This window comes from Mycetomoellerius zeteki, unplaced genomic scaffold (assembly GCF_001594055.1).
Source record: "Mycetomoellerius zeteki isolate Tzet28-1 unplaced genomic scaffold, Tzet1.0 scaffold79, whole genome shotgun sequence".
In the NCBI taxonomy this organism is placed as follows: Eukaryota; Metazoa; Arthropoda; class Insecta; order Hymenoptera; family Formicidae; genus Mycetomoellerius; species Mycetomoellerius zeteki.
Window position 1 is genome coordinate 1861247 of NW_017257819.1, and position 20482 is coordinate 1881728.

Sequence of the window (20482 nt, forward strand, 5' to 3'; positions counted from 1 at the left end):
CTCTCGCTTTCCCTTCCTCCCCCGTTTATTCTCCCCGTTTTTTGTCTTCTAAAAAAACAAACTGTTCTTTCTTTTTTTTTATTTATCGCCATTGAAAATCTCGGTTGCGCTTAAAATCGAATTCGCGAATTTTCCGCAGGGCAGATAAGGAAGCCAACATCAGTTTGAACCGTAAGTTTTACTGCTACATTCGTTCATATCAAGGAGCGCGCACTTTTTCACGGTACATGACATACAATTTCATATTAGTGACACCAAACCGCTAAACTTGCTTCTCGTTGCCACGATCTTCACCAGAATATTTATCTGGGAAAAGATTCCGCTTCTTCATTCCACATCGCTTTCCACTTTGTGAAATCACATGATTACATCGTAATAATTGTTACTAAAGAACGAAATCGTATTTATCATTTCTTTCTCTTTTTTTTTACTTTATTAGTTGCAGATGTTAATTAGCAAATTTATGCTACGAATCACGTTCTGTACAGTTTAAAAAATAGCGGTATGAAAACATCATGTAGTGTCTATATAATTCTCACCATGTTAGTGTTAAATTAATACCAACATAGTGTGGATTTAACACCATTGATTTTAAATTTACACATCCATGGTGTCCACATGAATTAAATCTATACCATGATGGTATTGATATAAACACCAGAGGTTTAAATCCACACCAAGGATGCTGGTGTTAATTCAACACCAACGTGGTGAGAATTATGTAGACACCGTATGAGTGTTAAATCCACACCGACATTTTTTAGAATGTAGAGATTAGTATGGATTTGGATGATTTACCGCATATCTTTGTTCTATTTAAGTTTATTAGAAATGAAGATTTCATGTTTTCACTTTTTCGAAAGAATAAAGATAAAATCAAGTAAGTGGAATATCTTTTTATCCTTTGGTACGAAGGCGTTAATTTTTTTAACATTTTCTCAAATTTTTTTCTTTGTGATAAAGTGCTTTACGATGCACTTAATAAGGGAATACTTTAATTCGCGACACAATTCTTCTCGATAATGGAAGAAACGCATATAAAATTTCGTTAAACGGAAACGGCTAATCCCTTATTATTTCTAACAGAGACCAAAAATAACAGTTATCTTAAAAATTTGATCTAAAAACATCATAAAAAGTTGATATTTATTTACAAGGAAGACAATCATCATCGTATTTTAAAGAAATTGCTCGAAAAATGTAATTTTTATAAGATATCAATTTTTATGTATTCTGGTTGCGAATAACCATTATTGGTGATAGAAATTGTTTTCGGTTGTGAATGACCATTATAGATGATAGAAATTGTTTTTAGTAAAGAATAACCATTTGACCGATGACCAGAATGTTATATTGGTTACCATTACTGATAACTAGAAATTTATTTTAGTTATGCGTTATTCAGTTATATTTCTCATTTTTCAATATCTTTTTGTACTATTTCGGTAATTCGATAAGTTTCTGGAGAACAAATGAGAAATACAGAGAATCATACAAAAAATGTAAACGTGTTAAACATACAATAGTACCTTTTATTTTATTGTTTCTTCATAAAGAATGATATCTTTTATTAATTAATTTTTCATTCGTATACTGAGGAAAAAGTGATGTTGTATCAACGGTATTATTTTAATTGAAAATGATTTTGTTAATTCATACACACACAATAACACCATTAATGAAACGAATACTTACGCTCTTGTTTTAATAAAATTTTATTTGTACTAAATAAAATTTCATTATTACTGTTGTTAAATCAACAAGATTATTTTCAATTTAAATAATGTATTTTTAAATAATATTATTGAAACAACTTTTTTTTCAGTGATAATAAATTAATGACGGCCAATAATAACCAAAAAACATGTCGCTGTCGATAACCAACAAGTTTCTATAGTTTAAAGATCTTGGGTAACCAAAAAAGAATTCTGATCATCAATAATGGTTATTCATAACCAAGATCATTTAAAGAAAAATATAATAGTTATGTTATAATTTTTTTTTATTTTGTGGTAATACAAAACAGTTAGGATCTCTAGTTTCTAATCTATAAATTGTTTTTGAGTCATGATGGAAGTTCTTGAATGCGAAATAACGCAGCCGACGGTTTCACTTCAAGAAAATGCTGAGGTTTCTATGTTAAATTTGATGCTAGATGATACCAATAGTGGTAAATCTATACACGACTAGAATTAAAACTTTATTAGAAAAAGAAAAAAGAGTGATCGTTACGGGCATCGAATGACTTGACGTTATCGTCAACTCTTATCGAAATCTACATTTTGTCGGCTTGAAATATAAACCAAAGAAAAAAACGTTAACTCTGCATTGCAACGTTTCATCGTTGTGAGAAAACTTAGTGATCGGTATGATTTTATTACACTTGAACGACGGTGCATCCACAACAGAATATCGCGGAGATGGTTTACCGTATTCGTATGGTTAACCCTTGATTATCTTGACACGACGCGATGTAGCGAAACTCTATTGCCAGAATTTCTCCATTTTAGTAAAATCTTTTGTGACTCGTACATGTATATCTATGTGCACTGATTCTTTAATATCATATTTATACGAAAATACAAATCAAGAATATTCTTGAAATTAATATTGCAGCGGTATACGATTGTAAATAATTTCATCTCTAATTCTATTAAAATAATGCCAAGTGAACTAAACATGACATACATACACGTTGCTTGTAATCATAATTAATGTGGAATATGGCCTTTATAGTTGCTATTATTAACTTAGAAGAATTGCAATATAATTTACTGTTATTTCCTATTATTTTCGAGACTGAACAGATCGAATTAACGTTAAAACTGAAACTGATACCGTGTCCGTTACAATAGCGGCTTTGCCGAATGGAATCGCGTTTCCTATCATCTTCCTCATATTGTCAATACCGTGAATTTATGCGAAAGCATTCTCATTGTGATGTATGCGCTTACATTATGTGCGAGTAACGAGCCGAAGAAAGCTTTCGCAGGCAACGAGTTTGCGATATAGATTAACGCTTTACAAGATCGATCCTCCAAAACTCGGCATTGCGGCGAAAAACGTATAATCTACTCCCATGCCTCGCCTCACGTTTGTTATCTTGCCAGTGAATTTCTCCGTCTTACGTATTCGAGTCGGAAAATAGAAACTGTTTTGAGTTGAAACATTCGCGACAACGTGCAATGGGATCGTTTTCCTTCCGTCGTAAAGTGCAAAATTTTACCTGGCTCGAGAACTTTCTCGGCGATTACCTTCAATCGTGCGGCCAAAATAACGTCGGTTAATTAGAACGCGAGTTCAAATTAAAGGATATAATTAGGAATAATACGCTTCGTTGCCGCATACGAGATCGAAGTGTATTTCCGAATGTTACACGCGATGTTACACGCAAGTATAGAGAGAAAAGTATCGATCGCTTCGAATGACCTCAATCTTCAAACTTACCGCGTCAGAAAGCTCTTTCTTTAGGCTACATAAAGAATTTTTAACACTGTATCAGCGCACAATCTTAATCGTCAAAAGAGTACGATGCAAAAGCATTAGCGCGAGAAATTACACTATCCGACAAAATTTTTTTCACATTTTTTTCCTGCGGTAATCACGACTAGTATTTTTTAATACCTAAATTCAAGGTCGCTGAATCCAAATCCATCAGCAAAAGATCACGTCAGGTTTTTTAGATAAATCGAGTAATATGAGCCAAAAACAGCGTTTTTTGCCATATTTATCATTTTTTTTGGTCAAACGAAATTTTATTTTTCAATTAATGCTACATTAAAGAGCTAATCTTCACCTTTGAAAGGAATTTTCATTTTTTATTATGCAATTTTTTTCATCAAGGTATGAACGTTTTCTAAAATGTAAAATGGCGGATCCAAATTGGCAAATTGAATTAAAAAATTTCGATATTCAAAATGGCGGATCCATCATAGAGGACCAAAATACGAAAAGTAACATTTGGTCCGCCATATTGGATTCGCCATTTTGAATATCAAAGATATCTTTTTCATACACATTTATCTACTTTCCAATTTTAATCTATCATTTTGGATGAAACTTTGTTTGGTCACAAGAAATGGTAAATATGGCAAAAAATGCTGTTTCTGACCCATATTACCCAATTTATCTCAAAAACCTGACGTGATGGATATTTTGGTGGATTTGCATTCAACGATCTTGAATTTACTAAGAAACATTGGCCCTGCTCGCCGCAGATTTTCTAGCTTGTTGGACTGTGTTATCAATGCTGTATAAGCACAAGCAAAATCGCTGAAGAGAAAATGTAACATTGTGTAACATTGTGATAAATAGCAGAAATAAAATTATCATAAACTAACAGTTGGTTAACAATTTTGATTGTTAACTCTAAAGAATACGGGATTTAATACCACACATGGATGTTAAATCTATTTCTCACTATGCCAGTGTTGATAAACCAACATAGTACAGATTTAATAAATTTTAAATTATGATGTTAATTTCATACTATTATATTGGTGTTTATCTTAATATTAATACAATGAGAATTATATAAACATTGCATAGTGTTACATTTACATCCATATTTTTTTAGAATATACACGGAAACGATTATTTTTTTATATAAGATATATTTTTGTGTTCGGAAATATAAATTCCATTATATAAATTATTATAGACTTATTTTGTAATGTATATACATTTTATCATTTGACATTTTAAATTTAATTGCGAAGAATTTCTTTCGAGCTAAATTAAAACATCTTTTATGCCTGACATGCAAGTAACTTGCGCAGTAACACGCGAAACCCTTATAAATACAAAGATTATTTTCATGAATGCAATCACGAACCACACGCAGAAGTTGCTGGCGGCTATAAGTCGAATTTTCCGGAAACACCTCGACGAGAAATGGTGTGGAAACGCGAGTGTAAGATATGGATTCGAGCGGTTAGAAGCCATTTTACCGGGGCTGATTACACAGTACAGAGAATTGCAAATTAAATCCGATCCGAGAGAGTCTGTGTGATTTAACACCACGTCCTTCGTACCACTAAGTATCATCTAAATGCATGAGCCTGTTAATTGCCTCGGCGTGATAGTTATCTGCAGGGAAGTCATTATCGGCGCGAATTCACACGACAAAATTTTCGATGATCAGCAGTAATATTTCTCAGCAAACATCTGAATACAATTAAAAAATTTTTGTTAAAAACACATTTCATGCGTCTCAAACAGTCCTTTTAAATTTTTAATTTAATGTAAGATAAATATATTAATAATAATATGTTAAGAAATAACATTATGTAAAATTAAATTAACACAAAAAATGTAATACTTTGACACAATTTGGGAACAAATTGTGGAAACACATTTCTTCAGTAAAATTAACATTTATAATATGTTAAATTAACGAGTATATTTATTTTTTACTTATTTATCTTAGAATTTGCGTTTTATAACTACATTAACTTACTATACTCATAAATTGTGTTATTTTAACACTAAGAAAATAACATTATATTAAATTAACATTCTGATATATTAAACATTCAACACAAAAATTTTAACAAAGATCGATTTTAACACAAATATCTACACAATGTTTTTTACTGCACACAAGATGTGCGAGAATTTAACTTTAATATATGATTGTATCGTAAAAGTACTCTTCGTGATACACCTTGATCTACTTACAAGAAAACGACAGCTACAAGTGATCGATTATAACCGCACCTCAGGCACATAGAAACGTATATCTGCCCTCTGAATTCCATGAGTTCCGCATTTTTGAACAAACCAAAAGATAACTGATACTACGGATTACTGTAAAACTAACACATAAAAATTAAGTAGTTTATACAGCTCATGGATGCATGTTTCTCTATTTCTATCCGGCTTTCTATTTTAGATAAATATGAACAAGGGCGAATTATCAAAGCATAGCGAAACGGAAAACCCTTTTTTAACGTGTTCAGTGGAACATATCGATCGACAAGTGTCTTGTGTCGAATAAAACTTATTCGCCTTTTGCACATCTTTCCAAGATTTATCGAATATTCTATTCGATCGATTAGTTTTATATCGACTCTACAAAAAATTTTACTGTATCATAAAATTTGTCAACTATATTACTTATAATCTTTGTGCAAAATATTTCGGAGTATTGATATTTTTTTTATTCTCTGTGGCACAATGGTTTTCTGTCCATCGACATAAATTCATCGTCGTAAAAAGAACGTTTTTTTCTCGCTACGGAGATTAATGTCCACCTCGAGTAGAGACCTACGCGAGCTCGATTACACTCCGGGGAATAAAACACAACTAATTGAATGCGGTCGATCTGCATTGTGCTCCGCATAATTGCGTAATTCAGGAGTATCTGCGAAACAGAATTTCCAATTAGTTTGAATCGTTGTATTATTCTTACTTACGCGAGTAGACTGGTACCGTTATCGAGTACTGCTTTTATAAGTCGTACAGCACTTCGCTAAAACTTATGAACGCAATCACTAAGCAACGAACAGATAGCTTATGAAGAGATTCTAAAGTGAAGATTGATGGGGTCACTTGTTTTACTGATTCAATAGGAATCACATACATATGATTTAGATGTCATTGACACATTACTATTATATCATTATACATATTACTAAATCATTATACTGCACGCTTATATACACAAATTTTCTAAGGCATTAATCTTTCATATATTTGATATCTAAGTCTCACGCAGGGAAAAGATTAGCCAACGCAGCTAAAATAATATAGCCGTGATAGTTAAAATATGTCCTTGTGATAAGAACAATTAATGTCGTTACTGCCAAAGCTCAATTTGTTAGCTACTTAAATTTAAGTGCTACAGAAACTACGAAAAATATTTGCTGCTAAAGTAAAATGATGTTTCGTTAAATATATTAAGCTAATTTCTTTTAACAATAGAAACTAATAATATTTGTAGCAAGATTGAGAATCTTAGCTGACATTGTATATGTTTCGCTATTAGTGCTAAGTGATTTTAGCCACTTCAGCCATCAAATTTGATATAGTTTTATATTAGCTACTGCGTTTAAAAATATATTGATACACGAAAAAAAATTAACAATATTTGCTAACAGCAATTTAATCGAAAGTCTTGTTCATTCGATAACAATATTACTCTGAAATAAATAACTTTTTGAACAAGAATATTGCACGATGGCGTATTTGTTTCATTAATATTGTAAATTAATAAGATTATTTTCAACTAGGTGCTGTCGGTTAATCTTGTTAATCCAACATTATTTTTCTTAAATAAGAATGTTATTGAATCGTACATGAGAAAATATAACCAATAGAAAATAGGGCTCATAACGGTCGAAGCTAGATCTTTGGTGCTTAAATAATTCGGTGTGAATTTACATACTGTATATGTATGTAGTCCTTCAAATCGCGCGCCGAAATAATTTTTCAATCATTCAACGTTAATAAGATGCTTATGAGCATCGAATTGTTAACCCTCAAATAGATGTCTCGTTTTAGAATTTTAATTTACATGTCTGGTCATCCACGGCGTTTTTTACTAGCTCTATAATTATCACAAATCTTAATGGAAAATATTTTTTTTTTAATAAAATATGCCAGAATATATAGAATTGAGATATTAAAACATAGAAAGATTTTAATAATAATTGAAAAAGTTATGCCAAAAAATATTAAAGAATAATTTGTGAAAAGAATACAATACACGCACACACACATACACACACAGCCAAATGATGATTCAACATTAATAAGAATAATCGAACGATCTGCCGATATCTAAATATGTCCATGAGTGTGTTTCTACACATAATTCGACTCTCGAGGTTTATTAAAACTTGTGATTGATCCATTTACAATGCTAATTAATGTTTACCCGTCCGACTTTATTCGTCTCGATGACGGTGGCTTGCCTCACCTCTATTTACCTCCACCTGTCCCCGCCTCCATCCGTACCCGCGAATCACCATGAATAATTGAAATTAATTGCGCTTCGCCCCGTCTATTCTTTCATTTGCGAGCGTACCCATTGTTCGGCACAAAAGGGTTGATTAATGTTTTCTATCGTTGAAATAATGCTCAACGAAAACATAAACACCTTTTGTCTTCACGTCTGCCTAGCTGCCCCCTCCCCCCCCCCACTTAATCAAATCTTAATAAAAAAATAATATAATAATGCGCTATTTATGACGTTCTCTTTTTTTTTTTATTTCTTAAAAGTGCACCCTGCACCTTTGCTTACATCTCGTAATTGCGTAATTTCAATGCTTTGTGTCGCATAAAGTATACATGCGATTGAGAAAGTTATTAATGTTCGTCATTTAACCCTCCAATGCACATTGAACTTATATCAGCTTTTTCTCATTTCAATGCGAGACCGAACTCGCATGAGCCATGCAGTAATCCGATTGTTCTTTTAGCAATAAAAGAAATACTAATTCATCGCGCGTTCACATACGATTTTCGCGTAATTATATGTAATTATATGATTAGTACCAGCCTGTACGAAGTTAGCCCCCCACTTTTTGAATTAATTTATTTTAAGTATGAAAAAAATATACCTACATAATGCATTAAATCAAAATAATTTTATTACAATTTCAATCGGATTAAAATCCATGCTAATCTCCATAAATTTAACAATTTTTGAAGAAAATGATCAAATTAACAACTATATTTCCGCTTTTTAATGCCACATTAGTACTCGCCGTAATTATACGCTCGTTTCTCAATACTTCCGAATGTTAGTCCAACTACTCGGCCGCAATTTCGTGAAGTAACGAGTAGTCGCATTTCCGCAACGAAATTTAATATCTACGCATCTAGAAATAGTGTATCGCTTAACGCGATCTTTTATCATTCACCGCACACCCGCATTCGCTGTCGTCGATGCACCCCAAGTACACGTAATATGTTTCGACTTTCGACTGAATCAATAATGAAATCTTCCAAAGAGATGCGGGAATCGACACCGATGCGACAGCAGTGAGCGGGGCAATGCGCTGTTAAGAACGACCGTAAAGCTACGAAAGGGCATCGAGAAAAAGAAAAAGAGAGAGAAATTATGCCGGACAAAAATCTCGTCTGCCGGAATGGACAACGCGAAAACAAAGATTTTCTTGCCGGCGAAATATCATCCATCGGCATGTCATTACGGCCCAGCGGGAGCGCATCCTCCGGTGAGTAACTACTCTACTTACTGAGGACGAATGTTTGATGCAAATCTCGAAAGCCAGCATAAACCATTTGATAGCGCGTTGCATAATTTGCATCGACGTATGTGCTATAATAAATACGTCAGATCTGCGCATATACCGAAAACATAGCGAATTAACCATCTGATTTTGGAATTATCGTATACTTCAATATATTAGATCAAACATTTTTTTATTGATTCTTCACCCTCACTCGCGATTAACTAACAATTCTGAAATAATTGTAATTTGCAAAAAAAAGTTTATAAAAAAAAGAGAGCTTAGTTGGCATTTTTCTTTTTTTTAAAAAATATTTTTGCAGATTAATCATTGATGAAGGATAAATAAAAGTTGACAAATAAAACATTTATTTGTTATAAAACAGGATATTTATTTATACAGGTGGAAAATAAAGTATTTAGTATGATAGAAAAATATTCAAATAAGAAAAATATTCATTTTAAGCATAGACATTTTTGTGAAGTTTTATTCTGCGAATATAAATTTTTTCAAACTATCAAATATGACCTTTTTAAATTAAAATTCATATAGAAAATTGATATATCTATTGCGTTATACAATCGATTTCAATTCTTGCAGCTGCTCTAATAGCTTTCTTACGACGTGTCCATTAGTAATAACTTCTCTGCCATGTTTGCGATCCGCAGCGACACATTTTGTTAGTTCGTATCTCGCATCTATACATTCTTGAGAGATAGACAGGGGAAAAGATTCGGCCGTAGTCAAACCCGTACGAAGTTGATTGAACAGATTCAGGACGACACATTCTTTCATGAAAACTTCAGAATCGGCTATCTTAACGTCGTCTGTGGCGCAGAGCCACAATATATTATCCAGCCAGTTTTCGTCCTCACGTTGATCGGTTTTGTAACTTATGCCCAGATCTTTCAGCCACAACGTCAACTACAATATGAAATTTAGATTTGAAGCTATTTGATTTGAAGTTTAGATTTGAAAAACTATTGAATATTTCCACAAGATCGCGTTCCTTTCATGTTATAGTGAATCTGTCATCGATAACGTGAGCGCGCGTCAGAACGGAATACCAGCATCCGGTTATAAATATCGAGAACAACGCGGAAGAGAATGAAACATAAAAATCTCCACGCATTTTGCATCCAATGTCATGTTACACAGATAGTCTCGATTCCAAATTAAATTGTTAATTTTGTAATTTATATGCCCAGATCTCGCAACCACAACGTCCACTACAATGTGAAAAAATTAGATTTGAAATTATTTGAACTATTTGATTTAAATTTTAGATTTGAAACTATTTCCGAAATATCATTCCTTTCATGTTGAGCTTGAAGCTTGATCCTTGTCGCGGTCGCGCTTTCCATTGTAAAACTCGTTTATACGACAGTGTTCTCTCAGTTAATCAGACGAAATATGAAATATGCACTCACCTTGCCACGACACTGGAAAGTGAGGGGATTTCCAGAGAAGCGGAGTTTCTCGAGGCTGGCCATTGGTACAAGCTGTGTCGGTTCCAGACACGTCAAACGGTTCTCCTTCACGTCGAACCATTTGAGACCTCGCAATTTCTCGAAGACTGTAGGCTCGATCGATGTGATAACATTGTATGATAGGTCCAATTGCTGTAGAGATGTCAGATCGACGAACCACTGATCTTTTATCGATGTGATATAATTGTGCGATAGGCTAAGCTTCTTCAATTTCCTCAAGCTGTCGAATGCGTAACTAGAAATTTCCCTAATGCCACAGTCATGCATATTCAGAGAAACTAGGTTCGTACTGTAATTTATGAACGATCGATCGAGAATATTTTCTATCCGCGATTGGAAAATCATAATGTCGTCCACAATCGGCCCGCCAGAAAGTAGAGCAGTGTCTAACGTCACGTTGGAGCATTTTAGACGCTCGCCAAATCCTAGGCATAATTAATCCTTCATTACTCGCGTGGGATGTATTAAATACACGAATGCTATCTATACACACATTAATATATTTAGCTCAAATTATTTCACAATTAAAAAATTTTTTCCATTTATCTTTATTTAAAAAAAATATATAAAATATTATCAATCTTTATTTAATTTTAAATTTTAAGAGAACATGAAAATTAAAATATAATGTTAGGGTATCAGAAACACTCTACACGTGTAATTATATGTTAAAAAACCAAATAATGTAGAGTTAAATAAAACTGACAATTTATGAAAAATTTGCGGCTGTAGCGACACAAAGATGATGAGATCGGATAACCGATGACAATTATTAAATATTTTTTATCGTCTTGCATCTGGAGACACGGTAGTGTCTCGGCTTTATTTTTTTACACTGTACTGCTGTTTGTGCAATTCACAATTTATCTAAGAATAAAACTACCTTCCACTGTAGGTAACTGAAGCGCGCGCGAGTAGCTATGTAAACTAGAGAATAAGAAAAAGAGATTCTTTGAAGAATGGAAGAGGGAAAATAGAGTGCTTTACCATCCTCGTATTTACTGGTGATGCACGCCGTGATTACAGCATCTATGAAGACAAAAACGCAGACAAGTATGAGAAGCAAGACGCGGCACATCTTGAAATGCATTTTGCTCATATGTGATTGTACGACTGACTGTTCATTGGGAACAGTTACAGAATAAGTGAACAATTCCTCCATACCGAATTATCACAGCCGAATTATCATCCTTCCGTTCTCTATAAGTGATATCACGCTATCGGTGAAACAATTATTACGCAAATATCTCGGATGCAGTTCATGTGTTCCGCTGATTGTAAAAATATTCTTTAATTGATAATGGTTGTTGTCTACGTTTCAGTCGGGCAACATAAAAAAATCAATCTTATTTCAGAAAACGTATTTATAATTTATGCATTAAATCCTACTTATTTACATTCTATAATGCTGAAAAGTGCTGATAAAAACTGTATGCATATTACACGTATCTTGTGATAAAAATATTTTTTTATCTGTTTTTCTTTTGAAGAAAAAAATGCGAATTCAAGAAAGTGCCTCAAAATCTTAATTTCTCGTTACTGTCATGTTTTTTCGTCTGAGGCTAATCAACCCGTTTATTGTGTATTGCTAAACATACGTTGTTTTCTTTTTGTGATAGGCATTTCGACTCTCGCGAGCTGTGGCGAGGTGGATGCGCTGCCCGAGCTACCGGCCCAAGATGAGGAACGTCTGCAGCGCGCTGCGCGTCTACTGCAGCAGAGATTGGTGCTACGTCAATGGCTGATGGACCATGGCCTACATAATTATTATCAAAAGTAAAAAAAGAAAAAGCATAAATATAAAGAGCCCAATAATCGTCGATGCATTGAACGATTCGACTCTTTGCAATCTTTGCATATTTAATTGCATATCATTACAATTACGTAGGTGATTCAAATATGAACGAGATTTTTTGTGTGAGTACAAATCAACGTTGATAGACGTATTTTTTATTTACATTGAGTGAGGACTGTCTGCTGCTCATAAGCAGTGTTCTAACTCATACAATACATGGGAGAGGGGACTTTCAGACGTCCGATTTATATCCTTAAATGTCTCATTGTCCCCGTATTTCGGACGTCCTCGGAATTTCCAAAAGTTTAGACGTTATATAACGGGACGTCCAAAACACGATCTTCAGACATCCCGAGAACGAAATACAGGAACATAAATAAGATATTTAAAGACATAAATCGGACGTTCAAAGGACAGTCACGTGTTTCATGGGGACGTCCACAGCCCAGTAATATATTAGGTCAAAAAAGGTGATCACTGCGAAAAAATCCTCACTTAGCTAAATTTTTGCACACACCTATTATTATACTTATTTAGAATTATTTAGAATTATAAATAACGTGCAAAAAGTCCTCATCGACATCGTGTCTGAGTTATTCAAGGTCAAAGATCAGGCAAATCAATTTTTCGCGAATATCTCGCTTCCTATTGATCGGTCGTCAATTATGGTTATTATGAAAATTGTAGATTGAACAATTTTCTATAAAAAAAGTCCTATACTTTTTTCACGTGCGAACAACCGTTTTGTTGTAATGTATACTACAGATTGTCAGTACAGTGAATATCAGAACTAATCTCTGTAGTCGTTGCGACAATGAGTGCCGTTGCGCATTTACACTTTCGATAGCGACTTTTCTCTGAACTGTGGACGCAGTTTATGCAAAATTTCGATGACTGTAACATTTACGTTTACAAAAGATTTAATCAACCCATGATCAACCCAAAACAGATGAACTTGAAGAATGTTGCGCAACGGCACTCGGTACTGTTTGTTCGGACATCGTAACGACTACAGAAATAACTATTGTAAGACTATAACTATTTAGGGCGGAGAAAAAACGCCCCCACCTGTCACTCGATGTAATAAATACATCTACCAATATTGATTTGTATTTACACAAAAAAAGTCTTTATATTTAAACTACCCTCGTACATAATTAGAAATAATTAAATCGATCGATTACTGTTATCGCATTTAAGGAGATCTGTTAGTAGATAATTATCTTTTCTTTCCCACTTAATCTTTTTCTTCGAGAAAACCATTCATGAGCACTTACTATTTAGAATATTGTTCAAAATAAAGAAATGTTAAAAAGAAGGTATACTTTGCCAGGTTGATGCAAATGGAAGTTATGTCCCTGGAGGATGTATACTGGGTGGAGGACAATGCAGCACGGACAGCTCTTGGAAAGGATTTACCACGGTGGACTCAAGCTAGGCAGATGTTACCCACTTCAAAGGAAGATTTGGAAACTCTCAAAGCGGATCTCTGGAGTGCTGTTGTAAAAAACAGCCAACACCAGGATGCTTGGACATGGGGTACGAGTCCTTCTTTCACATTCTCTCTATTTCCGTGAAATAAAATTGTTTTTTCCGGAATTAGAATTTTTTTCAGCGGAAATTGAATAATTACGTTTACGATTAAAATAGCATTAAAAGTCGGTTCTCTATATTCACGCGATCTTTCATTTATTGAACGTTCTCTCTTAGTGATTATCAGAAGATTATTAATTTTACGCACAAAACTAACAAATAACTACTTACTTACCAGGCGGTATGCTGATAGTTTCCGTATCGGTGGCAGGGCTGGTTACCCTAGCTGCTATGACGCAGCCCGCTTTGGCACCTGAAGCGAAACACTCTCTTTTGCAATATGTCACAGGGAAATATTTATTGCCGAGTAACTGCCGCGTTCATTTCGAATGGGAAGAACCTCAGTTGGTCGGCGAAACGATGACTTTTACGGTCAAAGTGAGTAAAGCAATTGCGCCGTCAGAATCTTCTCTCGCAAATATTTATTAAGGGGTACCTTATGAAGTTTGTTTTCTATTCCTGCACTAAGATTGCACTAGAACTGAACTGAATTAGTGCAATTCAGAACTGACAGTAAGCGTGCAGACAAAGAATAGAAAATGTTCTAGTACGATAAAAATTCTCATATTGTTTACATGAAAGTATTAGATTCGTGTGATGAAGATAAAAGTATTAACTGTAACCTTTTATGTGCCTTTTACAACCATTTACTGATTATCAAGGGAGGAAAGGACAGTTTTCGTCCATTTTTACAAGTGTTTTAAAGCGATCTCGTCATTTAGATTTATCTAAATAGTCTTTATTTACAAATGGCACGCAGTGTAAATTAACGTATCATTTCTCGCCTATGACGTCACGATTCCAACATGGCCGCGGTGACTACTCAGGACGAATCAGGAGTCTTTAACTAGTGTACACTAGTTTGCACTGATTGCACTGGTTCCAGACCTAGTGCAGCCAGTTCAATGAACTCGTGCTGAAGAAACTGAATTCTGTTGTACTGGAATAAAAAACAGCGTCGCTGACACCATTTTGGGAACAGAAAACGCTTTATGTAAATGCAGAGTCTACAATAAAAGTTAGCGGTCGTAGGGTCTTAAGTCGTAGAAAATTGACCAATCACAGTTGATTATTCTTCTTATATTCGATTGTAATTGGTCAATTTTCTACAACTTAAGACCCTACGACTGCTACGACTTCTATTGTAGATCCCGCATTTAAGCCTGTTCTTTTTGCCTGAACTGGTGCAAAAATTCAGCCAAAAAGGACAGACCTAAATCTATGGTGAGCACCATTCCAGTGCACCACTTACACGTAACTGATGTAAGGCTATACTGGGCTAAACTCAGTACAATAGTGCATCCAAAGAGAAAACGCCATAAGTTGCTTTTCTGTAATCAAAAATTGATAGCGTACTCTGCTCAAAATCTGTATCCGCAAAGCTTTGCTATCTAGGTATTTATGTATATAATATACATTTTATTTGAAAGATTTCATTATCAATAAAGCTAAACATATGTGATAAAAGTCATGATAGTTCATTTTTAGCTCATCAATTAGATATAAGAATATTTGTTTGTAGTTTTATCAGCGCAATGGCCAGCCGTACCCAATATGTGACAAGGATAATTTGATTGTGGAGGTAACAGAAGATACACGCAGAGTAGCTACACTAATAGAACTGGGAGGCACCGACCCCTTAGCTGCAAATACTGCAGTAGTAAAGTTTACTGTCCGCCATGCGGGACAATATCGAATAGCTGTACTTATCGGATCGTGTCATGTTCATGGCAGCCCGTTTCTTAAGAATTTTCTTCCTGGTACGTATATTTGATACTAATGCGTCATAAAGTAATACTCAAAATGCAACAAGAATATTGTATGAATCACCAGTCTCTGATCAATGATAAAGATATATACTGTTAAATTTTAAAGTTAAACTTTAAAAATGAAAACAGTAAAATTTTTCAAGTGACCTTTTCACTAATTTATAATTTATAATTTATTTGAATGACTGATATTATACATATAGGGTGTTTACATATCTCTACAGGACTTTTTTTCTTAATTTACCGATCCCCTACACGCTCCCGAAATTTTGACATTTAAATTTCCAAACACCCTGTATGCAAAGATATTTATTGTTCAAAATGTAATATTTCTAACAAATAATTATCTCCTTCAGTATTTTGGTTAAACAAAAATTGATTCATAATTAATTCATAATTATGGAAAAATTAATGCTAATTAGCTAAATCTGGAATGCACTGTATAATTCTTGTTAGTTACGATCGTGTCGTAAAGTATATCGTCTATACTAGGTCCACCAGATCCAAATAAGACAGTCTTTGTACGACAAAGTTCTACGGTCGTTTGTACAGCTGGAATAGCCCATTCGATGACAATAGAGCCACGTGATGAATATGACAATCTGTGCATATTTGGGCCTGGAGATCAGCCTACAGAAGGTTATAATGTCAATATTACTCAGGTAAGTCAGAAATTTTAGCAAAAATAAAAATCTTGATATTTATTACTTAAATCGATTGTCCAAATTTATCTTCTTTAGATCGGTAGTACAGTAGATAAAGGATCGATGATAGACTATAGTATTCAACTCGACTACGATTCTTCAAATCAAAGAATTCGTTTAAAAGTGAGCTTTCCAAAAGGCGGATGTTATCATGCAACGGTTAGCTTGGCAGGACTGCAGCTGCATAATGGAGATTTTGATATCATCGTTCTCGAAAGTATGTAAAATATTTTATTTTCAAACTTAAATATCTTCCTATTTCGCTTTTACATAATGAGGCTCGTGTATTGCCCTTTTCTTCTCATTACTAGATTCCGTCGCGAGAATGGTGCATAATAACGTAGCGTCTAAGGATCCAGATATCTGTTATGTTGCGAAGTTATTAGGCATGCAAGGAGAAAGATTTTCTAAACCAAAGAAAGTCTTCTGCTTTATCTCGCCTAAGCAACTTACAATTAAAGAATATTTATTAAAATTTATTCCCAAAAGACTTGTAACATTTAGACTGTGTCCTTCGACAAAGGTATGGTATAATCATCAAAAATAATTTTACACGCGCATCAATTTACCGATTTTAATTTATTAGAGCTGTGATTTCTTAGTTTTGGATTGTAAATTGTAGTTCCATTTTGAAAGTTCGACCAATCAGCACGAGGGATATCATCCTTTCTCGATAGACGATGGATGTCAACCTCCCGTTGAACTAATATCTCTGTATCGTGATATAATAGCCGCCACTTTCACTTTATTTCTCTTGAAAAACATTGGCGGTAGTGAAACATTCGCAGACAAACAAGACTTTTTCTATCACGAAGTCCGCAAGCATCATCAAAAGCATTATCACGAGAAACTCTCCATGAAAGTGCAGCGTGATAAGCTTTTAGAATCGGTAAATGTATAAGTAAATTCATGATACACCACGTAAAGATGTATATTAATAATGTGTTTCTTTTTTTGTTAAAAGTCTATGAAAGCTACTAAAGGATTTTCCGTGAGTGATTGGTGCCGAAATTTTGAGATCATTTTTCAAGGCGAACAAGGTACGTTTCGTTTACGTTTAAGAAACTTTTATGAAAATTAGTTTTAAGACAATTACAAGAGTCATTGTCTCATGTTAGGCGTTGATTGGGGTGGCGTGCGACGCGAATGGTTCGAATTGATATGCGCTGCGTTATTTGATCCGGGAAATGGTTTGTTCGCATCGTTTGGGGAGTCGCAACAGGCATTAGTGCATCCAAATCCCAAACGACCATCGCATCTTAAATTGAAGCACTACGAGTTTGCCGGACGTATCGTAGGAAAGTGTCTTTACGAGTCGGCGCTCGGCGGCTCCTATCGTCAGTTAGTACGCGCACGATTCACCAGATCATTCCTTGCACAGATTATAGGACTTAGAGTGCATTATAAGGTAACTCATCGAATTTCTTTTTTATTCCTAGCAAAAAATTAATAACAGATAAAGTATAACGGATAGTTTTATTTTTTATGGACTAGTATTTTGAACAAGATGATCCTGATTTATACTTGAGTAAGGTAAAGTATATTCTTGAGAATGACGTTGAAGAAATGGAATTGTACTTCGTTGAAGAGGAATATGATAAAGATGGACAATTGTTGAAGGTACATGTTATTACTTCTTGATGTTAATCTGAATATATTTGTTTTGATCGAAATAAAATCGTTATACGAAATTCTTTATGTATTTTCTATGCATTAAGTTTAGAGATAGAATTTTATTTTAATGCATAACCACAGCTATAATTAACACATTTTATGTAGGTGGCAGAATTAATTCCTGGTGGTAGCAAAGTTCGAGTGACTAACGATACGAAACTTCGTTATCTGGATGCACTCGCTCAGCATAGACTTGCTAGTTCCATCCGCAACGAAGTCGATCATTTTCTGCGCGGTCTTAACGAACTCATTCCCGATAACCTCTTAGGCATATTTGATGAAAATGAATTAGAGGTGAGTAAAATTAAAATATATAAAAATAAGTCTGTCACACACGCACAGAAGAGGGTGCTCTGCGACTTTATCTCTTTCGCAGTTGCTGTTATGCGGGACTGGCGAGTACAGCGTGGCAGATTTACGCGCGCATCACATAGCGAACGGAAGTTCTCCGGAATTTCTCCGAGTACTCGACTGGTTCTGGACGGCGGTGAGCAATTTTACGCAGGAGGAGATGGCACGATTGCTCCAATTCACTACGGGTTGCTCGCAATTACCGCCTGGTGGATTTCAACAATTGAGCCCTCGTTTTCAGATTACAGCTGCACCAACGTTCGCTAATTTGCCTACAGCACATACTTGGTACGTTCTCACCGAGAAATATCATTAGAATATTCATGTTTTTTCTTTGATTTGTTATTAATCATTGATTGATTGTTAATATTGCTTTTCAGTTTTAACCAACTCTGCTTACCAGATTACGAGTGCTACGATCACTTCGAACGAGCGTTGCTGTTGGCAATCAGTGAGGGCACCGAAGGTTTCGGCATGATCTAATCGGGAAAGCTCGGAGTAAGATTCATCAAACTTCTAGTGACTAGAACTGTTGATTAAATTAATTTATGTATCCATTTTTTCCTCAATAGTTGAACCCGTCCTTGATGGGTAAAAAAAAAATAATATTTTCGATAATAGATACTATTACAAGTCCTACAGTTTATCCTTAGGAACTTCTTACTCAGCAAGATCAGAATGAGGATAACTATCGCACGTTTTTATATGTAGATATTTAGAACTTTTGGAATTACCTTTTTTCTGTTTACGCCGAAGACTATCAGGAACAATCTAAACTTCCGACGATGTAGACGATGCAATTTCTACTGAGACGCGGCAACGTTTTTATAAAACGAAAAATATTCAGCAAGAGCAATGTTACCTCAACATCAGAATTGCTCAATATTATTGTATCGAAATTTAGCGTAGCCGAACTTACGATGGATTTTACGTGAACATAAAGAGAATTAAATTAATGCGTTTTTCAAACGACAATGTAATTGAACGTCGATGTATAAGGATATACGATGCAACAAATCAAAATACGTATAAACAATGTTCCTTTTGTAGTAACTATTATACGTACAGAGATTTGTATATTTGATGAAGGGATCACTGTAACAGCACTGAACGTTCCGTTATTCAGTATTAATTGAAATATATTCTGTCGCATAATGCAGGGGACATATGATTTTAAAAGAACTTATAAAAAATGATGAATAATGAGGCTAATGTATTAAAGCTTTGCGCTAGTTTAGTTTCTTCGTTTTCTCTCGCAATAACAGCACGGCGATAATACGGTATTTTCAACGTCGACGATGGCGCATGTAATATAAGCTGTAGTATGTACAAAATATGACTGTATTCTGAGACACTACGTATTACATCTATTTCTTATCGACGCAAAATGCTTGCAATATAATAAGCATGATAACCTAGTCATAAAGAAGTAACTACGATCGTATTGTGCGTATCGCATTGGTATACGTATTTTATTTAAGATGCAGTGACATGTACTTATATTAAGTAGAGAAGGAATAGTATGAAACATAGTAATCGCCATAGCAGATTATTCGTTGCGAAATAATGAACGAATGGCCAACGATTGTAAACCGTACTACGCGCCTCGCAATAGCAAGAAACTTAACAGTCTCGCCAGATTATTTACCATCAAATAATACTGACGATAATTTATTTTTATCAGTTTATCATTACATATAAGAAAATAAAAAGTATAGATTAAAAAGGCATACGATATCTACATTTTATTCAATAAATTCCATTAAAGTCTCGCCTATTACATATAGCTCCTTGCTTTCGCAATTTATGAAAAATAAAAATTTATCCTATAAATTGAAATACCATATGATGCTTATTCTGCTTACGGTATATGTAGTGTTAAACATAGAATATATAAAGCTCTATTCCT

The 20482-nt window shown here is 34.3% G+C and overlaps 2 protein-coding genes across 4 annotated transcripts in view; one reads left to right on the forward strand and one right to left on the reverse strand.

Annotated features, from left to right (window-relative positions):
- LOC108729788 (apoptosis-resistant E3 ubiquitin protein ligase 1) overlaps window positions 1–20297 on the forward strand; it is a 30522-nt gene extending 10225 nt beyond the window's left edge. Inside the window, exons 1-16 of one of the 3 annotated variants that reach the window (XM_018459086.1) lie at window positions 95–171; window positions 8958–9182; window positions 12307–12463; window positions 13816–14021; window positions 14254–14453; window positions 15598–15835; window positions 16337–16506; window positions 16585–16765; window positions 16860–17071; window positions 17171–17437; window positions 17513–17588; window positions 17667–17956; window positions 18043–18168; window positions 18328–18516; window positions 18599–18861; window positions 18954–20297. In XM_018459086.1, coding sequence (XP_018314588.1) covers window positions 9068–9182; window positions 12307–12463; window positions 13816–14021; window positions 14254–14453; window positions 15598–15835; window positions 16337–16506; window positions 16585–16765; window positions 16860–17071; window positions 17171–17437; window positions 17513–17588; window positions 17667–17956; window positions 18043–18168; window positions 18328–18516; window positions 18599–18861; window positions 18954–19056 — 2793 coding nt within the window. In that variant the 5' untranslated portion in view covers window positions 95–171; window positions 8958–9067 and the 3' untranslated portion in view covers window positions 19057–20297. Of the gene's footprint in view, window positions 1–94; window positions 172–8957; window positions 9183–12306; window positions 12464–13815; window positions 14022–14253; window positions 14454–15597; window positions 15836–16336; window positions 16507–16584; window positions 16766–16859; window positions 17072–17170; window positions 17438–17512; window positions 17589–17666; window positions 17957–18042; window positions 18169–18327; window positions 18517–18598; window positions 18862–18953 lie in introns of those variants that run through there. The other 2 variants (XM_018459085.1, XM_018459083.1) reach the window with 2 other exon arrangements.
- Window positions 9734–11861, reverse strand: LOC108729789 (chondroadherin). Its single transcript, XM_018459087.1, has 3 exons — window positions 11675–11861; window positions 10628–11112; window positions 9734–10121 (listed from the first exon to the last, which is right to left on the reverse strand). The coding sequence occupies exons 1-3, from the start codon at window positions 11847–11849 to the stop codon at window positions 9771–9773; spliced, it is 1011 nt and encodes a 336-aa protein (XP_018314589.1). The 5' UTR covers window positions 11850–11861; the 3' UTR covers window positions 9734–9770.
- Window positions 20298–20482: the final 185 nt, after the last annotated feature.